Source organism: Leucoraja erinacea, chromosome 31, assembly GCF_028641065.1.
Source record: "Leucoraja erinacea ecotype New England chromosome 31, Leri_hhj_1, whole genome shotgun sequence".
Taxonomy (NCBI): Eukaryota; Metazoa; Chordata; class Chondrichthyes; order Rajiformes; family Rajidae; genus Leucoraja; species Leucoraja erinaceus.
The window spans coordinates 4,698,361-4,725,790 of record NC_073407.1 but is presented as its reverse complement, the minus strand read 5'-3'; the positions used below and the strand labels follow the sequence as shown (position 1 = coordinate 4,725,790).

At 47.6% G+C, this 27,430-nt stretch overlaps 2 protein-coding genes across 4 annotated transcripts in view; one reads left to right on the top strand and one right to left on the bottom strand.

The window, feature by feature from the left end:
• ralgps1 (Ral GEF with PH domain and SH3 binding motif 1) overlaps positions 1-27,430 on the top strand; it is a 679,800-nt gene that overhangs the window by 329,631 nt on the left and 322,739 nt on the right. The window lies entirely within an intron of this gene.
• The window catches only part of angptl2b (angiopoietin-like 2b), a 44,627-nt gene continuing 20,191 nt past the window's right edge, over positions 2,995-27,430 (bottom strand). Inside the window, 6 exon segments of the mRNA XM_055659793.1 lie at positions 2,995-6,388; positions 7,768-7,792; positions 7,794-8,011; positions 8,044-8,080; positions 10,179-10,372; positions 26,181-26,982. Of these exon segments, the coding sequence (XP_055515768.1) occupies positions 6,189-6,388; positions 7,768-7,792; positions 7,794-8,011; positions 8,044-8,080; positions 10,179-10,372; positions 26,181-26,982 (1,476 nt within the window). The 3' untranslated portion in view covers positions 2,995-6,188.

The window sequence follows — 27,430 nt, the reverse complement described above, 5'->3', positions numbered from 1 at the left end:
CACAAATTGGTGGATGTTTACAGACCTATACAGACTCTTGTAGACAGGCAAGAACGTTTGACATGACTTTGTTCTCGTTTCCCCTCCCCACTCCCACCTATATTCTTGCTCCGGTTTCACAATTCAGACCTCTTCTATCCTTATCTCACACTTTTTTGTCTTCTCTTCTCTGGCCTTTGTCCACCCATCTGCCATCCACACCCCCCTCACCTGTGTCCACCTATCACTCACCAGGATAGACACAGAAAGCTGGAGTAACTCAGAGGGTCAGGCAGCATCTCTGGAGAAAAGGAATAGATGGCATTTTGGGTCGAGACCCTTCTTCAGACCAGTCCCAACCCAAAACGTCTCGTATTCCCTTTCTCCAGAGATGCTGCCTGACCCGCTGAGTTACTCTAGTATTTTGTGTCTATCAGTCAGTACAATCAGTCTGAAGAAGGGTCCTGACCTGAAACGTTGCCCATCCATGTTCTCCGGGGATGCTGCCTGACCTGCTGAGTTACTCCTGCACTGTGAGAACCCCCTTTAGATTTGCAAGGTCCTGATTCATGTGCTGGCTTTAATTTTGCCAGGCCCCATTTCCCACGCCCCCCTTCAAACTTGCTGGTTTCCATGTGCGGTTTCTAAGAATGAAGTGAATTTCCAAGTGTGTTGGGGGGTATTGACAGGAATAGCATGCGTTAGTCCCCAAAGGCTGTCAGTCCAGTACCATCAATGTCCTGAGCGTTTCGGATAATCAGAGCTTTATTGCAATGGATCGGATGGGTGTTTGCAGACGAGGGTTAAAAATCTACCACCCACTGTGCGTCTGTTAGCATATGTTTGGTTTCTGCAGCTGTAAAGGATAGATCTCTGCAAGATTAACTACAAATGGTGATGCCTGGATTTGAAGAATGTTTGAGGCATTCCAGCTTCACCAGTGTTTAGGTTTTGGCTTATTCATGTCACATGTACCGTGCTGTGACCTGCGTGCTGTCCACACAGATCAGATAATAATATGCAATACAGTCACGTCCAACTCAAGTACAACAGGTAGAGCAAACAGGGAAGATACAGAGTGCAGAAAATAGTTCTCAGCATTGTTGCGCATCAGTTCCAGAGACAAATGTCCACAATGGGGTAGAGGTGAGTGTGTCGGAAGGAACTGCGGATGCTGGTTCAAACCGAACATAGACACGAAATGCTGGAGTAACTCAGCGGGACAGGCAGCATGAGGGTGCTGTTCAGGACCCTTCTTCAGACTGAATGATTTTTTGGATGGGAGCCCTTCATCAGACTACCCATCTGAAGAATGGTCCCGACGCAAAACGTCACCCAGCCTTTTCGTCCAGAGCTGCTGCCTGACCCGCTGAGTTACTCCAGCAGTTTGTGTCTATCTACCTTTATTTTGCAGCCATGTCCCCTTGTTTGTGTTTCTCTCTCTGCCTGGTGAAACCATCTCAGTATCGACCCTGTTAAGCCCCCTTAGGATCTTGTATCTTTGAATCAGGTCATTCTTCATTCTTTGAAACTCCAAGGAGTACAGACCCAGACTCTGTAGCCTCTCATGATAGGACGGTGCTGACACATTGGATTGCTACGTGGTGCTACTGTGGTGCGTGCTTACATTCATCTGCTTACATTTCTCCTGTGCAAAAGCTGTTTACATTGGTTGCTGCTTTCTGTAACCGCATGCCAATACCACTTGTACACAAAACACACCAAACTACTTCTGTGTGATAACCTAGTTGTGCAGGGCCATTATGGAATACATGATAAATCAAGCAACACAAGTTCAAATCCCATACTGCTCCTTGTGTCTTCAAATCCCATTATGGGAGCTGATGGATTCATTAAATTGGGAGTAAAACACTCCTATCCATAGTGGTGACCAGGAAACTACTGGGTTGTTGAAAAAGCCCTTTAGTTCACTAATATTAGGAAAGGAAATATTCCATCCCTCCCATTGTGGCCTGATTGTGACTGCTGAATGAATATTGTAGTTGGCCATCAGTTGCACATTGAACTGGTCCAGCTGGCAACTTGGTGTCATCGCCATCAGGGATGGGCATCCTGAACAGCTCCGTAACAGAGGACTCTCTGACCGGAGACACATTAGGAGACGGACATCAAGTGCTGCTGGAAGGTCATCAACTCGGTGAATGACTCTCTTTGGCCTGCTCAAAATCTGTTGGCCTCCCAGCAGAGCGAGATGTCCGTCAGGGAATGTTGCCGACTGGCCCGCTCCAGACTGCAGGAGTACGTGCTGAGGGACGCACTGAAGCTCGGTGCAGCCAACGCCAAGGCTCTGTGGGGGATGACCACAGTCTCGGGTCCTTCCGCTGCTGGACATTGAGGGGCAGAGTCCGTTGTGGACACCCCTCAAACAAGGGGAGGGATATCACCCCTGGGGCGCCCCGCGGTGGCATTTCCACACTGTATCTCTAAAACTAAAACTAAATAAAAACTATAACCCCAGGAGTGTCAGGGGGTAAATAGATGCAAAGACTCCTGAGAATGACACTATTGAATGTAGAGACACTGTGAATGTAAGAAGACTGTTTGATTGATACATATATAATATTCTGAATAAAGTTTATTTTGGGGGTAAAAAAGTAGAGATAGGTAAGAAATCCTGGTCTGACCAATGTTACCACCTCCAGTGTCGGAGGTGATGTTTGATGCATAGATGTTGATGTTGAGTTGTGAACTGCAGATGCTGGTAAAATCGAAGGTAGACACAAAATGCTGGAGGAACTCAGCGGGTGAGGCAGCGTCTAGGGAGAGAAGGAATTGGCGACGTTTCCGGTCGAGACCCTTCTTCAGTCTGAAGAAGGGTCTCGACCCGAATCATCGCCAATTCCTTCTCTCCATTGATGCTGCCTCGCCCGCTGAGTTACTCCAGCATTTTGTGTCCATGTTTGATGTTGACCTAGATAGACCCAACCAGGCATCGGGCAAAGTAACGTTGACGTTCTGCAGAATATGTGGGTGTAAATGTAAATAATAGCAACATTTGTAGTTTAAGAAGGTTTATTGCAGCTGTTAATGGTTATACTGGAACGGTCAAAAACACTGTTACAAATGACACTTGTGCCGTCAAGCTGGACAGTGAAGGTTCAAAGATGGAATCACAAACTGTATTTAACAAAGCTAGCAACACACACAGATGTACAATACAGAACGCACGAGACATGTTGTAACGTACCGGAAGATGCTGTATAAATAACAATGGTGTGCACTGCTCCTTTTCCCTGCTCTGCCCAATCTAAAACATCCCTAGCGTTAGTAAGATTATTACCTGTATAAGATTCATCGACATATGTAGGCATGAATTGGAAAGCACAGAAATAGTAAACAAACATTCACAAACACATAAAAAACACTCCCCTTCTTCTCAATGGTGTTTTCTTTAGCTGCAATATCAACAATATTTCCGATCTCTCAGGAAAATGGGAAAAGGCCAGAGAGATTTATTTTGGGTGGAATCCTCCTTTATCATGAGTTTGTGCAAAATCCCCCTTTCCCACTCTTTTCGAGGGACAGATTGCACCATTTAAAAATGTAGGTTTCACTTTCAGTAAGTTTATTATTAGCAAGTTTTAAGGTCGCACAGCTGGCACAGCCGCTGTCCCACAGCACCAGAAATCTGGGTTTGATCCTGACCTTGGATGCTGTCTGTGTGGAGTTTGCACGTTCTCCCTGTGACCACGTGGGTTTCCTCCGGGTGCTCCGGTTTCCTCCCACATCCCAAAGACGTGTGGGTTTGTAGGTTAATTGGCCCTCTTGTAAATTGCCCCGCTAGCGCGTGGGGAGTGGGTGTGAAAGTGGGATAACATTGAACTAGTGTGAACGGGTGATGGAGGGCTGGTGTGGACTTGGTGGGCCGAAGGGCCTGTTTCCATACTGTATCTCTAATCTAAACTGAATCTATTAAGTGACTTAGGCGCACCTGGCTGGCTCCCTGTTTGTCACTGATATCCCGGTTGAAATCTCATGGCCACTGTGTGTTTCCCACCCTATGGACATCTTGCGTCCTCGTGAATACTGTCACAGTATTTGTTGTCAGAATACAAAGTGGGGCAGCACAGTGGCACAGCCATAGAGTCCCTGCCTTGCAGCGCCAGGGAACCAGTTTTGATCCTGGCTACAGGTGTTGCCTGTACAGAGTTTGTATGTTCTTCCTGGTAACACACTGGTTTTCTCTGGGTGCTCCGGTTTCCTCCCACATTCCAAATGTTTGTATGCTAATTGGCTTTGGTAAAATTGTAAATTGTCCCTAGTGTGTGTAGGATAGTGTTAGTGTTTGGGGTGATCGCTGGTCGACACAGACCCGTTGGGCCGAAGGGCCTGATTCTGTGCTGTATTTCTAAAGAAGATTGTCACCTTTCATGTTAGTGGTGCATATCTTCCACCATTTACATATCGGGGATTATTCGGAAGCTAGGAACTGCAGATGCTGGTTTACAAAAGAAGACACCAAGTCCTGTAGTAACTCAGAGCATCATAACCTGCTGAGTTACTCCAGCACCTCGTGCCATCGGCAATTATTTACCTCTTTAAAAACGAATTGCCAATATATGTTTCGGACGTGGAAAGCCACGTGGCAGGAGTTGTAAAGATGAGCGCGTGTGCTCATCTTTAAAATGTGATTCCTTTATTCATAGCACTGAGAGTCTGAGTGGCTGTTAGAGGCCTAGATTGGACTCACTGTCAAGCAGAATTGGGGATGAATTGGTTTTGGCAGTCATGAGCATTTTTTTAAGAGTATGGTTTACAAAAAAAGACACAAAGTGCTGGAGTGGATCGGCCGGTTAGGCAGTATCTCTGTAGGACATGAATAGGTGACGTTTCGGGTGAGGAAGTATGGTCCCAACTCGTAACTATCTACCATCAACTAGAGAGCAGTCCTGAGGTACTATCTACCTCATTGGAGAACCCTTGGACTATCATTAATTGGACTTTACTGGACTTTATCTTGCATTAAACATTATTCCCGTTATTCCCTTTATCATGTATCTGTACACTCGATTATAATCATGTATTGTCCTTCCGCTGACAGGTTAGCACGCAACAAAGGCTTTTTAACTGTACCTCGGTACACGTGACAATAAACTATACTTAACTCAAGTCGTCTATCCATGCTCACCAGAGATGCTGCCTGACCCGATGAGTGACTCCAGCGCTTTGCGTCGTCAGTTGAGCGTTTTGTCGTCGTTGGCAGATAAATGTACGAGCGCACTCTCGTTCTACAGTCTGAGGAGACACCTTAGCTGCTGTGGAAATTGTCAGAGTTAACGGCTACAGGTCTTCACCGACCCACACGTCCATCAGAGCTCCTTCCCTGCGTCAGAACCTACAAGAACAACTTTGACCCTGCCGTTCTGCACGGCCGAGGGTTTGCTTTGGCAGAGAGCGCCGTTGGTCAGTGCGAGCTGGCGTTCCTGGTGAATGGCTTCCATTGTTGTAACAGGTGCCCTCCTGCCCCTTTGGCAAAATAAATCTTTTCACCACTTCCACTCCTCGCACTGCCCACCGCTTATTTGCCAAATGCTGCCCCGAACAAATACTAAAACTCCAGCCGGCCTCAAGGGGCCTGTTCCACTTATGCGATTATTTTTCGGCGCCTTGCCGGCACCCGTCGTTGCAGCAGATCACCGGAAATGTTGAACATGTCGAAAATCCAGCGGCAACCAGAAAAAGGTACGACTCTTTGGGCGACTGCTCACCACCATACAGGCATCACGTGTCGACATGTATGGTGGTGAGTAGTCGCCCAAAGAGTCGTACCTTTTTCTGGTCGCTGCTGGATTTTCAACGTTGAACATCTTCGGCCACCTACTGCGACTATGAGTCGCTGAAAAAAATTGCGTAAGTGGAACAGGCCTTTTAGCAAAAAGGAAACAAAAACTCCCAAACACAAATCATTTTTAGATTTTTAGTACCATTTTTTTTGTTAAAGAAGATTTTTAAGCACATATCTGCATTCAGCATTTTTACCTGCAATTGCTGTTACGCAAGGGGAAAAAAAAAGTTTGCTTACATGACATAATTTTTTTATGTTTGTAGGAAATAAATACATAAACAGTATTCTTTTCATCTTGAAGAATAAGCACAGCTTGGTATATAACTTGTTGTAACGCTGATTTCATATACAGGGCACTTTTCAGTTCTGCTTCCCATTGTTTCAGGACCCTGGGTTTGTTGTCTCAGTGGAAAGTATTGGGGTTAGGTCTGATCATCATAATGACGGACTTGAGGGAGTAGGCGCCACCCCTGAACTCTGCCCAGTACACGCCATCCTGGTACTTGCTCCGATAGTGTCCGCCGCGGTACCACACGCCATTGAGATTCGAATGGGCGCAGGCGTTGTACCACCAGCCGCCCTTCTGGTAGTGGGCGCAGTTCCCTGCGGAAACAAAGACCAAGGCGTCACAAATGAGCTCCTGCAAAAAACACGCAGCAGGAATCTGGCCATCCGACCCCTGAAGTCTTCTTCGCCAGGAAGCGAGCGAGCAAGATCATCTCTGACCCCTCTCACCCTGGCCACAAATCTCTTTGAATCACTTCCCTTTGGAAGGCGACTCCGGACTGCGGGCCAAGATCATCTCTGACCCCTCTCACCCTGGCCACAAATCTCTTTGAATCACTTTTTATTTGGAAGGCGACTATAGTTGTCATGTGTCATGTTGTTACTTGTGGGCGGAAAAGCCCTTGTATGTGAATACTGCGTAAAGCTAACTTACTGTCCACGCGGAAGGAATACACATACACCGCTGCCCGTGGTACAGTGTGAGCATTCCATTTTTACCAGGCATAGAGGATGATACATTGTGGAAACAGATACAATCCAGCCCTTTTCTGGAAGCCCCTCAACCAGGCTGCCCACAGCCGGATCTGCCCAACCATGTCCTTTATCTCAGTGTTCATAAGTTCAATTGTTCATACATCTGGGAGTTAGTTCGGTCCCAAGTCTACTCTGCCCAATGATGGCTGATCTTCTCCCTCCCCCATATCCCTCCAAAGCCCCTGACACCTATACTAATCAATAATCTCCTATCCATGTACCTGTCTAACTGTTTCTTAAATGTTGGGATAATCCCAGCCTCAACTACCTCCTCTGGCAGCTTGCTCCAAACACCCACCACCCTTTGTGCGATAAAGTTACCCCTCAGATTCCTATTAAATCTTTTCCCCATCACCTTAAACCCATGTCCTCTGGTCCTCGATTACCCTGCTCTGGTGTGATAGATAATCACAGGAGAGGCTTAAAAATGTGCAAAAAATCTACAAAAACTGTCTATTCCTCTCTTTCATGAAATTTTGTTGGGCTTTACACCTCTGATATAAAGATCACCCCTCATCATGCACACAGCTTCATGCTCATCCATGTGGAGGGCTGAGTAAAATTGACCCATGATGCTACTCAACCTCTCCGGTGGGCCGAAGGGCCTGTTTCCGCACTGTATCTCTAAACAGACTGGTTCCACCAAGATGCAGGACAGAACGCCACAGGAGATCCTTCTTCGGTGTGGCTATTAAACTCCTCCTTCTTCTGAACTCTTTCAAGCTTGACAACATCTTTCCCATACCATGGTGCCCAGAACTGAACACAATACTCCAAATGCAGCCTGACCAACACCGTCTTCTACAACTGCAGCCCATGCCTGCCTTCTCCCCATATCGTTTCGTATCGTATCTTCAACTAAGTAGCCCGCAGACTGACGAAACAAGGCCAACCTGCCCACACGGCCAACATGGGGCTACACTAGTAGATGTTGCCCTCACCTGTGTAGGTGTCACGTTGTCTCCCAGTCTCGGTCCAGCGTGGTAAACTGCTTCCCGTTGTGCCAGGTGAACGAGTCGCCGGCGTTGCCGTGGTAGCGGCCCACCCGGAGCTTGTAGTTGTCGGTCTCGGGCTCCAGCCGGAAGCTGGCGTACTCGGCAAACACCTTGCGGCCCTGCCAGTCCTCCATGGTGATGAGCAGCTTGTAGTTGGCCTGGTTGGTCAGCCAGTAGATGTTCTCCAGACCTGGTTGGTCAGCCAGTAGATGTTCTCCAGACCCAGCCAGTACTCGCCATCAATGTTGCCGAACCCTTGCTGAGATAAAAAGGGGCAGAGAAAACAAAAACATCAGACCCAAATAGCTCAAGTCAAACTTGCCGCTCGAAGCTGACACATGATATGCCCGTGGGGAACACTGAAACAAAATCAAAAGACTAACAGAAGACAAGCCTTGTAAATTCCAGTACTAGAATGAGTCACTACCAGGCCTGACTGCCTCCAGTTTATCGCTGTTATGTTTTCAATGATGGTTGCTCATTCATTCGAGCCATACGTCACACCGATCAACTTTTACAACTTCATATCATCTGCGGGATTATGACGGGGGTTTAATTTCATTTTGTTTGTATGTCTGCTCTCTGTTCCTTGAATAATACTAATAATATATTTTATTGTCATTGCACATAAGTGCAACGGGATCTGGTATGCAGCTTCCATCCGATGTCATAACTTAAATAACTAATAACATTTAGATTTAGAAAAGTGGTAAAGTTATTGTACGTTATTAACCCTTTCCCTCCCCGCTCGTTTGCCGAGCATTCTCCCTACACTCTCTAATTGTTCATAAGTTCCAGGAGTGGAATAAGGCCATTCGGCCCATCAAATCCACTCCACCGTTGAGTCACGGCTGATCTATCTCTCCCTCTCAACCCCATTCTCCTGCCTTCACCCCGTTACACCTGACACCCGAACTAATCAAGAATCTGTCAATCTCGGCCTTAATAATATCCATTGACATGTCTCCACAGCCACCTGTGGCAATGAATTCCACAGATTCACCACCCTCTGACTAAAGAAATTCCTCCTCATCTTTCCAAAGTTATGTCCTCTCATTCTGAGGCTGTGGGACTCGATCGTGTCCCTCAGATCGACATTTGTGAAAGTGGTGAATGTCTTTGCATCCAACACTTTTGATTTGTTTTAGTTTTGGAGATACAGAGCAGAAACAGGCCCTTCGGCCCACCGGGTCCGTGCCGGCCAGGGATCCCCGCATACTAACACTATCTTACACCCACCCACAATTTTTACATTTACCAAGCGAATTAACCCACAAACCTGTACGTGGGAAGATACAGAAAATCTCAGAGAAAACCCACGCAGGGCACGGGGAGAACGCACAAACTCCCGTAATCGGGGTGGAACACCTGGGTCTCCGGCGCTGCATTTGCTGTAAGGCAGCAATTCTACCGCTGCGCCACCGTGACCGCCCAAGGTGGATGAGTTTGGCTCAGCAGCCATGTGGTGTTTGGGGTGGCAAATGGTGCGTTGAATTGGTTTAAAATTGGGGATGAGAAGGCATGGTGCAACGGGAAAGCTCAGGGAAAGGCTGCATTTTTGGGGGGGGGGTCTTGATATCACCTACAAAGTCAGCGTTTGTTGCCCATTCCTCACTGCCCCCCGTGGGAAGTTGGTGGTGAGCCACTGGAGTCCTTCTCATGAAGTCCCAACCACCCGAAACGTCACTCATTCCTTCTCTCCAGGAATGCTGCCTGTCCCGCTGAGTTACTTTTTGTGTCTATCTTCAGTTTAAACCAGCATCTGTAGTTTCTTCCGACACATTTTGCGTAGGAAATGTGAAGGGACAGAGATGGAATAGGAATCTGAGCGGTAACTTTTTCACTCAAAGGGTGACGGGTATATGAAACGAGCTGCCGGAGGAGGTGGTTGAAGCAGAGATGAGTGCAATCTTTAAGAAACACTTGGACAGGTACATGGATAGACAGGTTTGGAGGATATGGGCCAAACGCAGGCAGGTGGAACTAGTGTAGATGGAACATGTTGATCGGTGTGGGCAAGTTGGGTCGAAGGGCCTTTTTCCACACTGTATCACTCTATGACTCTATCTGCCCTGAGATGGGGAACATCTGCCTCAGCTCATGTGCCTCCCAAGTTGGCCCATTTGTAATAACAAACATAGACACTAAATGCTGGAGTAACTCAGCGAGATCGGCAGCATCTGTGGAGAGAAGGAATGGGTGACGTTTTTGCTGGAGGCGGTAAACCCTGGCATCCGTGTGGATATTCCCCATCTCCACCCACACAGGTTGGGATGAAGGGCTGTGGAATGTGGAGGCCAAATTGTCCATGATATTCCCACACAAGCACAGCGCTGGGGAAGCGGGCGCCCTCTAACCTTGTAGGTCTCCCAGTTGCGGAAGAAGTTGACCGAACCGTCCAGGCGCCTCTGAATGACGGTCCAACCACCGGGGTCGTGGGTCTGGTCACACCACACCTGCATCAGGCGGTTGGTGTTTTCCGGTGTCAGCAGGTAGATTCCATTGGTCTCACTGCCATCCTCCGCCGCTTCCATGCAGTCCTTCCACGGCCCTGCAGAACATGGGTGGGAAGAGCACAAGGGCAGGTTAACACACTGCAGAGATGCTGGAGATGGGTGTCTGCCACGGGCCAGAGAGCACCAAGTGCTGCACACATTGAGGCTGAGGGCTACACGTGTGCTGTCCTGATCCACTGGCCCACACCCACTCCTGCAACCTTGGCAGCATCAAGCTTCATTGAGTGCAGTCACTGGAAAAGCATGGCACAAGGGCTTCTTTGTCAACTTTTATTCCCTCTCTCTCCCTCACGCTCTCTCCATTTCTATATCTCTCTTTCCATTTCTCATTCTCCATTTCTCATTCTCCATTTCTATCCCTCTCTCTCACCATCTATCTCTCTCTCCATTTCCATCTCCCTCTCTCCATTTCTCTCTCTCTCTCTCTCTTTCTCTCTCTCTCTCCCCCAATATCCATCTCTCTCTCTCTCTCTCTCTCTCTCTCTCTCCCTCTCTCTCTCCCCCTCTCCCCCCCCTCTCTCTCTCTCTCTCTCTCTCTCTCTCTCTCTCTCTCTCTCTTCTCTCATCTCCACTCTCTCTCTCTCTCCATCCATCTCCATCCCCCCCCTCTCTCTCTCTCTCATTCATCTCTCTCTCTCTTTATCCCATATCTCTCTCTCTCCATCCCTCTCTCTCTCTCCACCCCCCCTCTCTCTCTCTATATTTCTATCTCTTTCCTCTCTCTCTCTCTCCCCTTTTATTTCTCTCACTCTCTTCATCCCTCTCCTCTCTCCATCTCTCTCTCTCTCTCTCTCCTCCCACATTATCTCTCCTGCTCTCTCACCTTGACTGGGCCACAGCCACACAACCTGATTCCCATATTCCCAAGTTCAGGGTATGTTCTCAGGGTGATATTTCTTTGTTCATTTGATAGCGCACAGGTTGCAAGCCTAGCCATTGATATTGCGTTCCAACAGTCTGAGCTTGCTGTGACCCAGTGTGACCCAGTGGGCCAGGGCTTTCACTCCAGATGATGTTACTCTTACTCTGCTGCTGAAACAGGCCAGTGCCCCCCCCCCCCCCCACTGCGGACTCCGTGTACTGGGGGAGGGGCTAACTGGGATTCAGGGGACTGTACCTGTGAACTTTACGTTCGACTTTAGACTTTAGGACTTTAGCGATACTGCGAGTAAACAGGCCCTTCGGCCCACCGAGTTCACGCCTGCCAGCGATCACCCCGTACACCAGCACTATCCAACACACTAGGTACAATTTGCAGAAGATAATTAACCTACAATCCTGCATGTCTTTGGAGTGTGGGAGGAAACCGGAGCGCCCGGAGAAAACCCACGAGATCACGGGAAAAACGTACAAACTCCACACGGGCAGCACCCCTGGTCAGGATCGAACCCGTGTCCCTGGCGCTGTGAGGCAGCAACTCAACCGCACGCGTGTGTACTTGCCGCCGTGTCACAGACTGGAGCTCTCTCTTGGCAGCGAGCTCTCACATCTAGCTTTTTCTGAAAAGAGTCTGCACGTCAAGAGATCCAAATTTAGCAGCACTAATGGGGTGTGGTTGTGTGGCCAGGACTCCTGTGATTCAGGCTCAAGCAGTGCCAATACCAAAGCAATGTGTTGCCGGTCACTTGCTCCAGCCCGCAGCCTTGCAGATGGGAAAGTGTCTGTACAGATGCAGCAACTTCGCTCTGTAACCTTCAAGCCCCTCAACACACACAAATGCTTTGACGCTCCATTCATGTTGAATTCCTGAGTCTCTGTGAATCCTGACAAAATTGCATCCACAATGCCAAGCATCTAGCGTCAGAGTCCAGTCAAAGCATCGTGACTACAGTTGGATAGAACAAGGGATTACATTCATATTTCACAGTGGCGCAGCGGTAGAGTTGCTGCCTTGCAGAGAATGCAGAGATTCGTTCGATCCCGACTACGGGTGCTGTCTGTACGGAGTTTGCACGTTCTCCCCGTGACCCCATGGGTTTTCTCCACGAGATCTTCGGTTTCCTATCACACTCCAAAAACGTACAGGTTTGTAAGTTAAATGGCTTGGGATGAATGTAAAATTGTCCCTAGTGGGTGTAGGACAGTGTTATTGTGCGGGGACCGCTGGTCGGCGTGCACTCGGTGGGCTGAAGGGCCTGTTTCCGTGCTGTATCTCGAAACAAAATTAAACTAAACTCTCTCCCTCCCTCTCCTCTGCTCCGCCACTAGACATATAGTCTCTCCCTCCCACTTCCTTTCTGTCTCCCCTTCATCTCTCTCACAATTTCCATATCTCTCCAACTCTCTGACTTTTCTCTCTTGCTTTCTGTCTTTCTCTCAATTACTTTATTTCTCTCTCCCTCTCGCTCTCACTCTCACTCTCAAGTTCTCTCTTCTGCTCTTATCTCTCTCCCTCTACAACTCACATTCACTCTCTCTCTCTCTCTTCTTTCTCACTGACTTCCTCTCCCACTTTCTCTCACTCACTCTCACTCATTCACTTTCTCTATCCCTCTCCCTCCCCCTCCCTCTTTCTAGCTCTCTCTCTCTCCCTCCCTCTCTCTGTCCCCCTCTCCTGTCTCTCTCTCCCTCCCCTCCCTCCCTATCTCTCTCTCTCTCTCTCTCTCTCTCTCTCTCTCTCTCTCTCTCTCCTCCCCCCTCTCTCTCTCTCCCTCTCCCTCTCCGCGCATGGAAGGAGTGTGTGTTGTCTCCAATCCCAGCGGGACCACATTGGCACCGGGACAGATAATTGCAGCTTAGGGCTGGATGATGAGGCAGGATGTGCCACATGGTCAGATTTCATTAGCCCCCAGGGTCAATGTGAAATTGTTTCCAGTTTCTGAAAGACCGTTTCAAAACAGTGGCTGTCATTGAAAAAGTAAAGTGTTTACTCTTTCCCGTGGGTAACTTCTGTTTGGAAGGGAAAGTATTCTGCTGCCAGTCAAAAAACTGCAAAATACAACACTGGTAAATCTATCGAGAGCGGGCAGCAATTCTGACTGTGGGGAACGGCATCGTGCCCCGCTGATGGCTTGAAGTGGGTCGACTGGTTGGCCTGGTTATTCCTGAACGGGCCGAGCAGGTCATGGGCTGGTGAGGGAGAGGGAATTTACATGGCATTTAATCAAAAATTAAATTTCGGAAGATGAGTACAAACAAATCAAATTGATAATCAGGATGTTGACACAACCAGATCATGGTGGGCCGGATGGGGGGTGTGGGCGCGGGGGCCACTGAGATCAACGAGGGACCCTGCGTGGGGGGAAGCCACCAAGAATGAAGAGGAACCCAGTGGGCCGCTCGTGGCCACGTGCGGTGACAGGCCCGGCTCCCCGCCGCGAGGAGATAAGACTGTACAGAGAACTTTGGAAACTTTGTCGGCACCAGGAAGGTGGCGACTCTTTGTGTTCCTCATCACCTTTTGCAGGATCACAGATCTCACTGCCCTACCACCCAAATATCATCCACAAGATTTCAAATGGTGTGTTCTTGAGAGTGGTATCATGGATGACAAAGTGGGGATCTTGCTCAGTTGGGCAAGTGGGCTGAGGAATTGGTCAATGGAGTTTATTGCAGATAAGTACAAGGTATTGACTAATCTAGGAAGTATTTGAGAAGTTCCACCATTTTCACAACACTCTTGAGTTACAACGACAGGCATATTCCCTGAGGGCCACACAAAGGATTCCAAATTGTTGGTAGCCGTTAGGAAGCCAACTGTTCCACCACAATGGAAAATCCCAACCACCCTGGACACACTCACTTCACCACTGTCATCGGGAAGAAGGCACAGGAGCCTGAAAACTGTAACATCCAGGTTGAGGAGCAGCTTCTTCCTGACAACCATTAGGTTATTGAACACTACAAACTCTAATAAGTTCTGAACTACATAGACTGTTACTGTTATTATTGCACAATTATTCTGTATTTGTTTTTTGTGTACGTATGTGTGCATGCGTGTATGTACACACACACGCCCCGCACACACACACACACACACCCACACACACACACACACACACACACACACACACACACACACACACACACACACACACACACACACACACACACACACACACACACACACACACACACACACACACACACACACACACACACACACACACACACACGAAAAGAACTGCAGATGCTGGTTTAAATCGAAGGTAGATGAAGGGTCTCCACCCGAAATGTCACCCATTCCTTCTCTCCAGAGATGCTGCATTTACGATATTGTTTACAGTGTACTATGTTGACATATTGTGTTGAGCTGCAGCAAGTAAGAATGTCATAGTTCTATCTGGTACATACAGTATGACATTAAAACACTCTTGACTAAACATAAAGGAGTTCTGTAAACCCAAATGAACAAGAAAGAAAGCATTAGACAGCACAGAAACAGGCCCTTCAGCCCACCTAGCCTGTGCCAACCATCAACCATCCATTTGCACAAATCTGGTTTTGTATTCTCATAAGCTCTCCCCAATATTCTCCCACTCACCGACGCACTCAGGGCAACTTACGGTGACCAGATAACCTACCATCCTGCACGTCTTTGGGATGTAGAGAAAACTGGAGCACCTGAAGAAAACCGCCATGGTCAGGGACAACGTGCAAACTCCACACAGACAGCAGCAGGCCTCTGGTGCTACTAACTACATCACTGCACCTTAATAGAACATGGAACAGCACAGGAATGGACCCTTTGGCCCACAATGTCTGTGTCGAACATGATGCCAAGACCAACTCTTCTCTGCCTGCACATGACCCATACCCCTCCATTGCCTGCCTATCCATGTCGTTTAAACACCACTATCTGCCTCCACCACCACCCCCAACAGCATGTTCTAGGCCCTCACCACCCTCTGTATAAAAACGCTTGCCCCTCTCACCTTTAGTATCTGATACTGCAAATTGTTGAAATAATTGTAATGTTGTAATTTAAAAAAAATATCACTTCCTTTATTGTGGTAGACAGCATGTCAGTGCCAAGGTGGGAAACTGATGATCCTGGATACAGTTGTTCATTTATCCACTAACCACCCAAGGTGCATTCCATCATTCCATTCATTCCCATGAAATACAGGACTTGATAATCTGAACACCGGTCTCCGCTCATCTGTAAGAGTAAGGGGCTGTGTCAGTGGAATTGTGTATGGTATTGACATAAACGCCTTGTAAATGAATGAAAAGGAATCTGTCATCATGATGCTTGGAACTGGAAGTGTGGAATCAGGCAATGAATGTTTCACCATTGATTTACAGTTGGTGCTGTGTCCAGGCCAGCATCGATCACCCCTTCCCAGTATTTCATGGGAAGGTGCCGTCTGTGTCGTGTTTGCACTTTCTTCCCACATCGCAAAGAGAGATGAAGTGGCGCAGCAGGTAGAGCTGCTGTCTCACAGCGCCAATTACTCAGATTTTATCCTGACCTCGGGTGCTGTCTGGGTGGAGTTTGCACGTCCTCGATCTGACCGCGTGGGTGTCCACTGGGTGCTACAGTTTCCTCCCACATCCCAAAGATAGGTTAATTGGCCCTCTGTAAATTGCCCCTAGTGTGTAGGGAGTGGATGAGAAAGTTGGATAACATTGAACTAGTGTGAACGGGAGATCGATGGTCGGCGTGGACTCAGTGGGACAGAGGGCCTATTTCCATTCTATATCTCTAAACTAAAGATATGCTCGTTGGTTAATTTTGACTTTAGACTTTAGAAATACAGCGTGGTGGCAGACCTTTCTGGCAACCTAATCCATGCCGACCAGCGATCCCCGTACACTAGCACTAGCCTGCCTACACACTAGGGTCAATCTTACAATTTACAGTAACCAATTAACCGACAAGCCTGCACGTCTTTGGAGTGTGTGAGGAAACCTGAGTACCCGGGGAAAACCCACGCAAGTCGCGGGGAGAACGTACAAACTCCGTACCGCTAGTCAGGATCGAACCCGGGCTGTAAGGCAGCAGCTGCACCGCAGTTCCTGGGTGTGTGAGAGAGAATAGGTTGCAAAGCTTCGGCGCAAAGTGCACAATTTGGAGCTAGTATGGACTTGATGGGCTGAACAGCCTCTTCCTCTGGTGTATATACTAGTTGGATGTTGCCACTAGTGATGGTACACTCACCCTGGGAGGTTGTGGTTTAAATGTTTTGCTTTTGAAGCAATTTTTATAATTTACAGAAATTGGTCACATTCCTCCAAAATGATTGTGGACATGGTTTTCTTTAAGTAAATTACAATAAAGTCCATAAAACATTTTTATTGGATGATCTCAGTCAGTGATCCTGTTGTGTGTGTTGGCAGTGCTTGGTGTCTTGACAGCCAAACAGTTGCTGGTTAAACAATAGCATGCAAGTGAAGCTGAGCTTATCAGCTTTAGAGAGTCAGTGTTAATGCTCCTTCAAATGTCATAACTCTGCTCAAGTATCTGATGGATGTGTGACTCATAACAGGAGCTTTGTGCCTTTGTCATCTGTGCATGACTCCCATATTCCACAGCCTATAATCCTTGAGGAATGAAGCTTTTTAATCTATCATGCTTCCTAATGGATTGCTGGTTTCTTAATAGCCTTTTTAGTTTATATGGTGTACTGTCCAATTCACCTCTACCCCATTGTGGACATTGGACTTTGTCTGTGGGACTGATGCACTACAATGCTGAGAACTGGGCAGCACGGCAGCGCAGCGGTAGAGTTGCTGCCTCGCAGCGCCAGAGGCCCGGGCTCGATCTTGACTACCGGTGCTGTCTGTACGGAGTTTGCACCTTATCTCTGTGACCTTGTGGGTTTTCTCCTGGTGATCCAGTTTCCTCCCACATCCCAATGACGTGCGGGTTTGGAGGTGAATTGGCTTTGGTAAACTGCCCCTAGTGTGGAAGATGTAAAAATGGGATAACATGGAACTAGTATATTGGTGATCGATGGTCGGTATAGATTCGATGGGCTGAAGGGCCTGTTTCCATGCTGTATCTCTAAACTAAACTAAACTATACTATATTCTGCACTCTGTATCTTCCCCTTTGATTATATTTGATTGTAGTTATGTATAGTATTATCTGATCTGATTGGGTATCATGCAAGGCAAAGTGTTTCACTGTACCTCGGCTCACGAGACAATAAGAAACCTAAATATAAATGAGAAAGTTTTTAATCTTTGAGAAGTTCAGAGGAACAACCAATGAACCTGAAACAACAGCTCTAAGCGAGTCTCTCTCCACCAATGTTGCCTGGCCTATCGAGGAGAGCAAGCACATTCTGACTACTATTGATTACTGGTGTTGGCATTATTTTGTTTTTGTGTTCCATCTATTTCGTTTGTGGTGCCCTCCTTGAGCACAATGCCACCCTGTGCCCCATCTTACGTGACGTGGCATTGTGATGGGGGCAGCCTAGTCCATCACACTAACCAACCCTGCCTTCCGTTGACTCCATTTACACCTCACGCTGCCTCGGCAAGGCCAGCAGCGTAATCAAGGACCTGTCTCCCCTCTTCTCCCCTCCCCTCTCCTATCAGGCAAGAAGTATAGAAGTGTGAAAACGCACACCTCCAGATTCAGTGACAGTTTCTTCCCGGCTGTCATCAGGCAACTGAACCATCCTTACCACCAACCAGAGAATGGTTCTCAGCAACTATCTACCCGCTCCGATTTGTTCTGTAGCTTTTCATACCCCTTGTTTCCCTCTCCACTGACTCTCAGTCTGTAGAAGGGCCTTGACTCAAAGCATCACCCATTCATTCTGTACAGAGATGCTGCCTGACCCACTGAGCTACTCCAGCATTTTGTGTCTATCTTCGATGTAAACCAGCATCTGCAGTTCCTCCCACACTACTATCTACCTCATTGGAGACTCTCGGACTATCTTTAATTGGACTTATCTTGCACTAAATGTTATTCCTTTTATCCTGTATCTATTCACTGTGGACGGCTCGATTGTAATCATGTATTGTCTTTCCGCTAACTGGTTAGTACACAACAAAAGCTTTTCGCTGTTACATGGCTGGTAACTCTGGAGGCTGCTTCTCTGATCAATGCTCTCCTTGCCCAGCCTGTCAGTTTAGGTGGACGGCCATGTCTTGGTAGGTTTAATAATAATAATAATAAATTTTATTTATGGGCACCTTTCAAGAGTCTCAAGGACACCTTACAAAAATTTAGCAGGTAGAGGAAAAACATGTAAGCGGAATGAAATAAATAGTAGAGACATGACTAGTACACAAATTAAAGACAGAAATGCAGTTCAAAACACAATATGAGGCAATTAATGCACAGATGAAAAGGGAGGGGGACGTGGGGCTAAGGATAGGCAGAGGTGAAGAGATGGGTCTTGAGGCGGGACTGGAAGATGGTGAGGGACACGGAATTGCAGATCATTTGGGGGAGGGAGTTCCAGAGCCTGGGAGCTGCCCTGGAGAAGGCTCTGTCCCCAAAACTGCAGAGGTTGGATGTGGATGGAGAGGAGACCAGCTGATGTGGATCTGAGGGGCCGTGAGGGTTGGTAGGGGGAGAGGAGGTCAGTGAGATATGGGGGGGCCAGATGGTGGAGGGCTTTGTAGGTGAGGACCAGGATTTTGTAGGTGATCCGGTGGGAGATGGGAAGCCAGTGAAGTTGTTTGAGGACTGGAGTGATGTGATGCCAGGATTTGGTGTGGGTGATGAGTCGGGCGGCTGCGTTCTGGACCAGTTGGAGTTGGTTGATGTAGGTGGAGCTGATGCCAAGGAGAAGTGAGTTGCAATAGTCCAGTCTGGAGGAGATGAAGGCATGGATGAGTCTTTCAGCAGCAGGAGGTGTGAGAGAGGGTCTGAGTTTGGCGATGTTGCGGAGATGAAAGAAGGAGGTTTTAATGACATGGCGGATGTGAGGCTCAAGGGAGAGGGTGGAATCAAAGATCACGCCAAGGTTGCGGGCCTGGGGAGATGGGGAGACAGTGGTGCCGTCGATGGTGAGAGTGGGGTTATTGATTTTGCTGAGTGTGGATTTGGAGCCTATGAGGAGGAATTCTGTTTTATCGCTGTTGAGTTTGAGGAAATTATGTTGCATCCAGGTTTTTATAGCTGACAAACAGGAGTTGATATGGGAGAGGGGAGGGGGTTGTGGGGGGATTTGGTGCCGAGGTAGATCTGGGTGTCATCGGCGTAACAGTGGAAGTCCAGGTTGAAGTGGCGGAGTATCTGACCAAGGGGGAGGATGTAGATGATGAAGAGGAGGGGGCCGAGTACGGAGCCTTGGGGAACGCCTTGAGTGACTGTGGCTGTAGCAGAGGTGTGGTTGTGGAGAGAGATGAAGTGGGATCTGTTGGAAAGGTAGGAACGAGGCCAGCTGAATGCAGAGCCTTCAATGCCGAGATCTTTGAGTCTGGTGAGCAGGATGTTATGGTTCACTGTATCGAAGGCTGCGCTCAGGTCGAGGAGGATGAGGATGTTGAGGGAACCAGAGTCAGCAGAGGTGAGGAGGTCGTTGAGGACTTTGAGGAGAGCAGTTTCTGTGCTATGGAGGGGGCGAAAGCCAGATTGGAGGGGTTCAAGTAGGTTATACGCAAGGAGGTGGGAATGAAGTTGTGACGCAACGATACGCTCCAGGGTTTTTGAAAGAAAGGGGAGGTTTGAGATTGGGCGGTAGTTAATGAGAGAGGAGGGATCAAGACCAGGTTTCTTTAAGATTGGTGTGACAGCAACAGTTTTGAAAGCGGAGGGGACAATTCCTTGGGACAATGAGGAGTTGAAGAGATTAGTGAGGTAGGGGCAGAGAACGGGGAGGCAGGACTTCAGCAGGGGAGTGGGCAGAGGGTCGAGGGAGCAGGTAGTGGGTTTGGAAGAGCTGATGAGTTTGGAGATTTCAGTAGGGGTGACCAGGTCAAACTGGGAGAGGAAGCAAAAAGGTTTGCAGTTGTGCCATACTCTTTCCATTTTCGGATCATGGATTGAACAGTGCTCCGTGAGATGTTCAAAGCTTGGGATATTTTTTTATAACCTAACCCTGCTTTAAACTTCTCCACAACTTTATCCCTGACCTGTCTGGTGTGTTCCTTGGGCTTCATGATGCTGTTTGTTCACTAATGTTCTCCAACAAACCTCTGAGGCCTTCACAGAACAGCTGTATTTATACTGAGGTTAGATTACACACAAGTGGACTCTATTTACTAATTAGGTGACTTCTGAAGGTAATTGGTTGCACTGGATTTTATTTAGGGGTATCAGAGTAAAGGGGCTGAATACTTTTGCACGCCACACTTTTCAGTTTTTTATTTGTAAAAAAATTTGAAAACCATGTATCATTTTCCTTCCACTTCACAATTATGCGCCACTTTGTGTTGGTCTATGACATAAAATCCCAATAAAATACATTTACATTTGTGGTTGTAACGTGACAAAATGTGGAAAAGTTCAAGGGGTATGAAAACTTTTGCAAGCCACCGTATAATCACGCTTAAGAGTTAAGAAATGGTTGAATGGAAAGACCAATATTTAATAAAAATTTTTACATGTATTTTTGTGAAATATTCGTCAAAAATTCAGGCTGTACGGTGACGCAGCAGTAGAGTTAGTGTGCGGGGATCGCTTATTGGCGCTGAAGTGGACCGAAGGGCCTGTTTCCATGCTGTATCTCTAAACTTCTTGCTGTAGTTGGGTACAGATAGAATGTATAGATTGTTGGCCACAGATGTTAAAATGATTGTCAAGGGGAACGGAACGAGCCTCTGTAATTTATTTTATTTGAATTTGTGTTGACTGGGTCCACAATATCAAACATTTAGCTCCTGTAATGATATTTTTACTTAAAATAACTTTGCTCCAAAAAGAATTTCCCAGAAAGTTTCTGGCAGGGTCACTGTTTACCACAAAACAGATGGTTAATAATGAAGGGCAGCTTCTGACATTTTGGCGGCCACAATTTATGAAAGATCACTGCGTTGTGGCGAGGACATTTCAAGGATAGGCGCTAGTTTTGATTACAGAAACCACGTGGAAACAGGCCCATCTGCCCACCGAGTCTGCACCAACCAGCGATCCCCGCACATTAACACTATCCTACACACACTGGGGACAATTGGAGGCCACGTCAATGGATATTTTTAAGGCAGATATAGATAGATTCTTGATTAGTATGGGTGTTAAGGGTTATGGGGAGAAGGCAGGAGAATTAGGCTTGCAGGGCGACATAGATCGGCCATGATTGAATGGCAGAGCAGACTTGATGGGCCGAATGGCCTAATTTTGCTTCTATCACTTATGACCTCATGACAATTTACATTTATACCAGGCTAATTAACCTACAAACGTGTACCCATTAGGAGTGTGAAAGGAAACCGGAGATCTCGGAGAAAACCCATGCGGTCATGGAAAGAACGTCCAAACTGCGTACAGTCAGCACCCGTAGTCGGAATCGAACCCTGGTCTCTAGCGCTGTAAGCTAGTAACTCTACCGCTGCGCCACTGTGCCACCCTATAGTCATTTGCTTTCTCAAGACGGAGCAGCCTTTTGTGAAAAAAAAAAACCCCGAAAGCCGTCTGGTGCTATTCTAGGAACGGGGACGGGGAAAGGAAACACTTGCAGCGTTCCTGGGGAAATTTCTCGGTGCTATTTAGTCCGCACTGACAGCTGAGTTGAATTATATTGCAGCAGGGGCGAGCTATTACAGTCCTGATTAAATCAGTAAAAAACATTGGCATTTCCAGCTGTTGTTCTGCAATGCTTTGAACGCATCTTGTAAAAGGAGAGGAGTCAATGCACAATAATTTGTGTGGGATTATTTTAGATAATGTGTAGTCCGTAGCTACTGGAGGTCTGGAGCAGCCGTGCATTTCATCAATATGTTGAGGCACTGTTAATCACCTCCCTGCTGTCTTTGCATTTGTATCCCTGTAAATATTAATCTGGATAACACCAACCCTCTGGAAAGCATTATCACTGTCCTGTGGTGGCCGTTTTATACGCTACATCAAAGTCATTTGTATACCCTCGGAGTGTCAGCTATGGCTTAGCGGCCATGATCCTAAGAGCCATACAGAAGGATACCATTGGAAACAACAGTTTGGCCCATGGTGTCTATGCCACCTTAGAGTATTGTGTTCAGTTTTGGTCACTGTGCTGTTGGAAGGATGCCATCAAGCAGGAAAAGGTGCTGAGAAGATTTACGAGGATGCTGCCAGGACTTGAGGGCCTGAGCCACAGGGAATGGATGGATAGGTTAGGACTTTATTCCTTGGAGCGCAGGAGGCTGAGGGATGATCTTATAGAGGGGCAAAAAAAATCATTAGGGGAATTGATAGGTCATTGGCGTAGAGTAGGGGAATCAAGAACCAGAGGACATAGGTTTAAGTTAAAAGGCGCACGATTTAATTAAAACGTGAGGGCCAATCTATGGACAGAGAGAGTGGTGGGTGTATGGAATGAGCTGCCAGAGAAGGTAGTTGAGTCAGGTACTATCACAACATTTATAAGACACTAGGACTGATACATGGAAGGGAAAGATTTAGAGGGTTAGGGGTCAAATGTGACTAGTGTAGATGGGGCATAGTGTCAGGCATGGAGCAGTTGGGACGAAGGACCTGGTTCCCTGCTTCATGACTGTAACTCTATCCAAACATGTGTGTAGAACCTTTGGACTAAGTGGAGATTATTTTTGATCTGGACTATTTGCTTTAAGGATTATATTCCCGATTTAGGATCTCTTCTACATTTTCCTAGATCGCCATTCCCTTTGTCCTATTTTCACATCTTACACTTTCTTATCTATGTATCTCCCTCTCACCTGAGTCTCAGTCTAAAGAAGGGTCTCGACCAGAAAAGTCACCCATTCCTTCTGCCTGCCCCGCTGAGTTACTCCAGCTTTTTGTGTCGATCGTAGGATCTCCCAATTGCATTGGTTGGCAATGGAGCAAGTTGTCCACTTGGGGGAGTGCTTCAGGGAGTCCAGACCGCTCCACCGCATGTGAACCTAGGGACCGATTACCAGCAGCCATGCCAAGTCTACCATCAGATGTCCTACTGCCATTGGTGGTGTCTTTGTCATTACACAAAGCAACGAGCGCTCCTGCCCCCATCTACCTTGGTCACCCAGCTCACCACAGAGGGAGAGACAATCTCATCTGTGCCTTTGTGCTCCTATTGCCCACTTGCCCAGGCATCGTCAGGCCCAAAGCCACCAGCGAATGCCTTTGGAAAAATCCCCCACTGTACTCTGTAGCCCACATTTCTATGAGAGTTAATAAGGTGAAAGGCCATTTTAGTCTAGAGGCACGGAAACAGTCTTAGTCTAAAGCATGGAAACAGGCTCTTCAGCCCACCGAGTCCACGATGACCATCGATCACCTGTTCACACAAGTTCTCTGTTATCCCACTTTTGCATTCACTCCCCACACTCTAGGAGGAAATTTATAGAGACCAGTCAACCTACAAACCCGCAAATCGTTGGTGTGTGGGAGGAAACTGGAGCACCTGGAGAAAAGCCACGCGGTCAAAGACATCAGAGAGAACAAATGCAGCATCTGGAGAAGGGTCCCGACCCAAAATGTCACCCACCCTTTTTCACCAGAGATACTGCCTGACCCGCTGAGTTACTCCAGCACTTTGTGTCTATCTTCTGTAGAACTTTACATTGGGGGGACTAATTTGTGTTCAGTTTTTGGTGAGTGCAGTATATTGAGAGTTCCAATGACCGCATTTATTCCAATCACCTAACACAATAGCACAGTCTAAACTCCTCTTTCAAGCTTCACTGTTACTGTACGCCAGAGCTTGCTTAACTATGTGGAGGAAAGAAGAAAAGCATTAGCTCCAGTACTACCTTCGTGCAAAACCAGACAGATCTGCTGACAGCATAAAACGCAAGGCACAGCGGTAGAGTTGCTACCTTACACCTCCAGAGTCCTGGGTTCGATCCTAACTACGGGTGCCTGTCTGTATGGAGCTTGTACATTCTCCCTGTGACCTTGTGGTATTCCTCTGGCTGTTCCAGCGCCCGAGACACAGGTTCAATCCTGACCACGAGTCAATACGGAGTTTGGACGTTCTCCCCGTGACCTGCGTGGGTTTTCTCCTGGAGCTCCGGTTTCCTCCTACACTCCAGGGACGTACAGGTTTGCAGGTTAATTGGCTTGGCATCATTGTAAATTGTCCCTAATGCGTAGGATAGTGCTAGTGTATGGGGATCACTGGTCGGCGTGGACTGAATGAGGGAGGAATGTTGGCCAAGACTCCTGTCTAAACTTTCCAATTAAAATGAATGTGCTTTTTTTCTTAATGTGGTGTTTTCATTGTAAGTTCATGCTAAAGTCTTGAACCAATTCTGCAAGCCTGTAAAGAAAAGTCCTGGAGCCGAATATATAACATTCCACAAAAAAGTACAAAATTATATTTTATTGAAAACTATTCTCAAGAACTCATTGACACTTGGCAGCAAAGATTAAAGTTAGTCTGTGCCTATATCTTTTGAAGGGCTGAGTTAGACACAATTCCTCAGATAAAACTATAGAGCAAGATGTCTATAGCGGAAAATTACATTAAGTGGGCTCAGAGCAATGAAACTGTGGACGAACTGTAATGGAGCCAAATTAGGCTTTCCAAAGTTAACACACACTTTAATGATGTTGTTCTGCACTAAATTAACGAGTATTTAGTTGGTCTACACTTAATGAAAGAAAGATGGTTTTCCAATAAATAACTTTTTTTTAAAGTCAATACAAATTGTCAATACAGTTGTCATGTTGGAAATGGTGCAGGCAAGATTTACAAGGATGTTGCCAGGACTCCAGGGGCTGAGCTACAGGGAGAGGTTGAGCTAGGACTTTATTCCTTGGAGCGCAGGAGGATAAGGTATGATCTTATAGAGGTGTACAAAATCATGAGAGGAATGGATCGGGTGGACACACAGAGTCTCTTGCCCAGAGTAGGGGAATCGAGAACCAGAGGACATAGGTTTAAGGTGAGGGGATGAAGATTTAATAGGAATCTGATGGGGTAACTTCTTCACGCAAACGGCAGTGGGTGTATGGAACGAGCTGCCACAGGAGGTAGTTGAGGCAGGGACTATCACAATGTTTAAGAAACAGTTAGACAGGTACATATTACAGAGGGATATGAGCCGTGCCTAGACAGGTGGGACGAGTGTAAATGGGAAATGTTGGTCGGTGGGGGAAAGTTGGGCTGAAGGGCCTGTTTCCATGGTGTATGACTCCTTGACAAATCATTTTCCCACCTGTGTGGAAGAACACATTTGTAGATCATCAAGATAAGAGAGTTATCAAGAAATCCAGTTAGTTCGGAGGAGAATGTTAATTAATTAATTATGATTAATAATTTAATAAAAAGTTGGCACAATGCGTTATTGAACAAATTGTTGAGGTTTTGTTATTGGTACTTTTACCCCATATTACTGTGGTTTTAGTTTTAGATATACAACTTAATTTTAGATACGCAGAAACAGGCCCATCAGCCCACCAAGTCCATGCTGACCAAGGATCACCCGTTCACTAGTTCTAATCCTACACAGAAGCGACAATGTACAGAAGCCAATTAACCTACAAACCCACACGTCCTTGTAATGTGGTGGGAAACCGGAGCACCCGGAGAAAACCCACGCGGTCACAGAGAGAACGTGCAAACTCTGTACAGACAGTAGAGAGGATTGAACCCGGGTCTATGGAGCCTTATGGCGGCACCATTACCGCTGCACCACCCTTATGTCTGTGAGACACTATACCTGCTGTAGGAAGGAACCAATTTAAATCGAAGATAGACACAGAATGTTGGAGTAACACAGGCGACATCTCTGGAGAGAAGGAATGAGCGACGTTTCAGGTGGCAACCCTTCTTCAGACATTTTGCCCCAACGCCCGTACTACACACAACCTTGTTGTCCACTTACCCGATGGGGTGTTGATGGTGGGCATGTTGGAAGGGAGAGGTGGCATAGTGGGCAGCAGGTTCAATGCCAGCTGCCGCCTGTCCTGAGGGTTCTGATCCCGCTGGATCTCGTTGGTGGTGATGAGGTGGTTCTTGCGCTTCTGGGGCGGGGGCTGCACGGGCTTGGCCACAGGCAGCAGCTGGCACCTGGCCTCCAGCTGGGCGATCAGGTAGGTCTGGTTGTTGGCCAGCAGGGCCAGGTGCTGGTACTTGTGCTCCAGGTCACGGTAGCGGTTGGACAGCTGCATCATCTCGGCCGTCTGGTTGAGGATCTTGTTCTCCAGCTGCGACACCTCCAGGGCGTTGTCCCGCTTGCGGATGATCTCGTGCAGGAGCTGCATGTAGAGCTGGGTGACCCGCGAGTTCATGTTCCTGCTCTCCTTGCGCAGCAGCTTCACCTCGTTGACCACGCCGCCGTCCACCTCCACCAGCTGCTGCAGGCTCTCGATCTGCCGCTGCTGCTTCAGCAGTTCGACTGTCACCACCTCCAGCTCCTGCCTGTTGGCCCGGCTCTCCACCACCGGCTCCGGCCGAGAGTTCACGCAGATGGCGCCCGTCACCTTCTGCTGCGGCACGATGAAGGTGTACGAGCACTTGTTCTCCATCGTCGGGGCAGCCGCCCGCCTGTGCCGGCTCGTGTGGAAGAACGACCCCTCTCCCTCCTCGCCGCCTCCAAGCTCCCCCTCGCCAGCCGCGGGCTCCAGCAGCGCCAACAACACGACCAGCAACAACCTCTTCATGGTGCTTCTGCAGACAATGCTTCTCTGTGAAAGAAACAGGGCAATGGTGACTATTAAACTCCAGCATCTGGTTTAGGTTTGTTATCATCACTTGTACCGAGGTACAGTGAAAAGCTGCATGTTATACAATCAATTCAGTTAATACCATACATAACTACAATCAAGCCAAACTCAAGTACAAAAGGGAGAGCAAAGGGGAAGATACAGAGTTCTCGGTGCAGAATTAGTCCATTCGGCCCATCAAGTCTACTCCGCCATCCAATCATGGCTGATCTATCTTTCCCTCTCAACCCCATTCACTTGCCTTCTCCCCATAACCAAATCTGTCAATCTCCACCTTAAAAATATCCATTGACGGCTCTTAAAGATATGGGGAGATGGGGAGAAGGCAGGAACGGGGCACTGATTGGGGATGATCAGCCATGATCACATTGAATGGCGGTGCTGGCTCAAAGGGCCGAATGGCCTACTC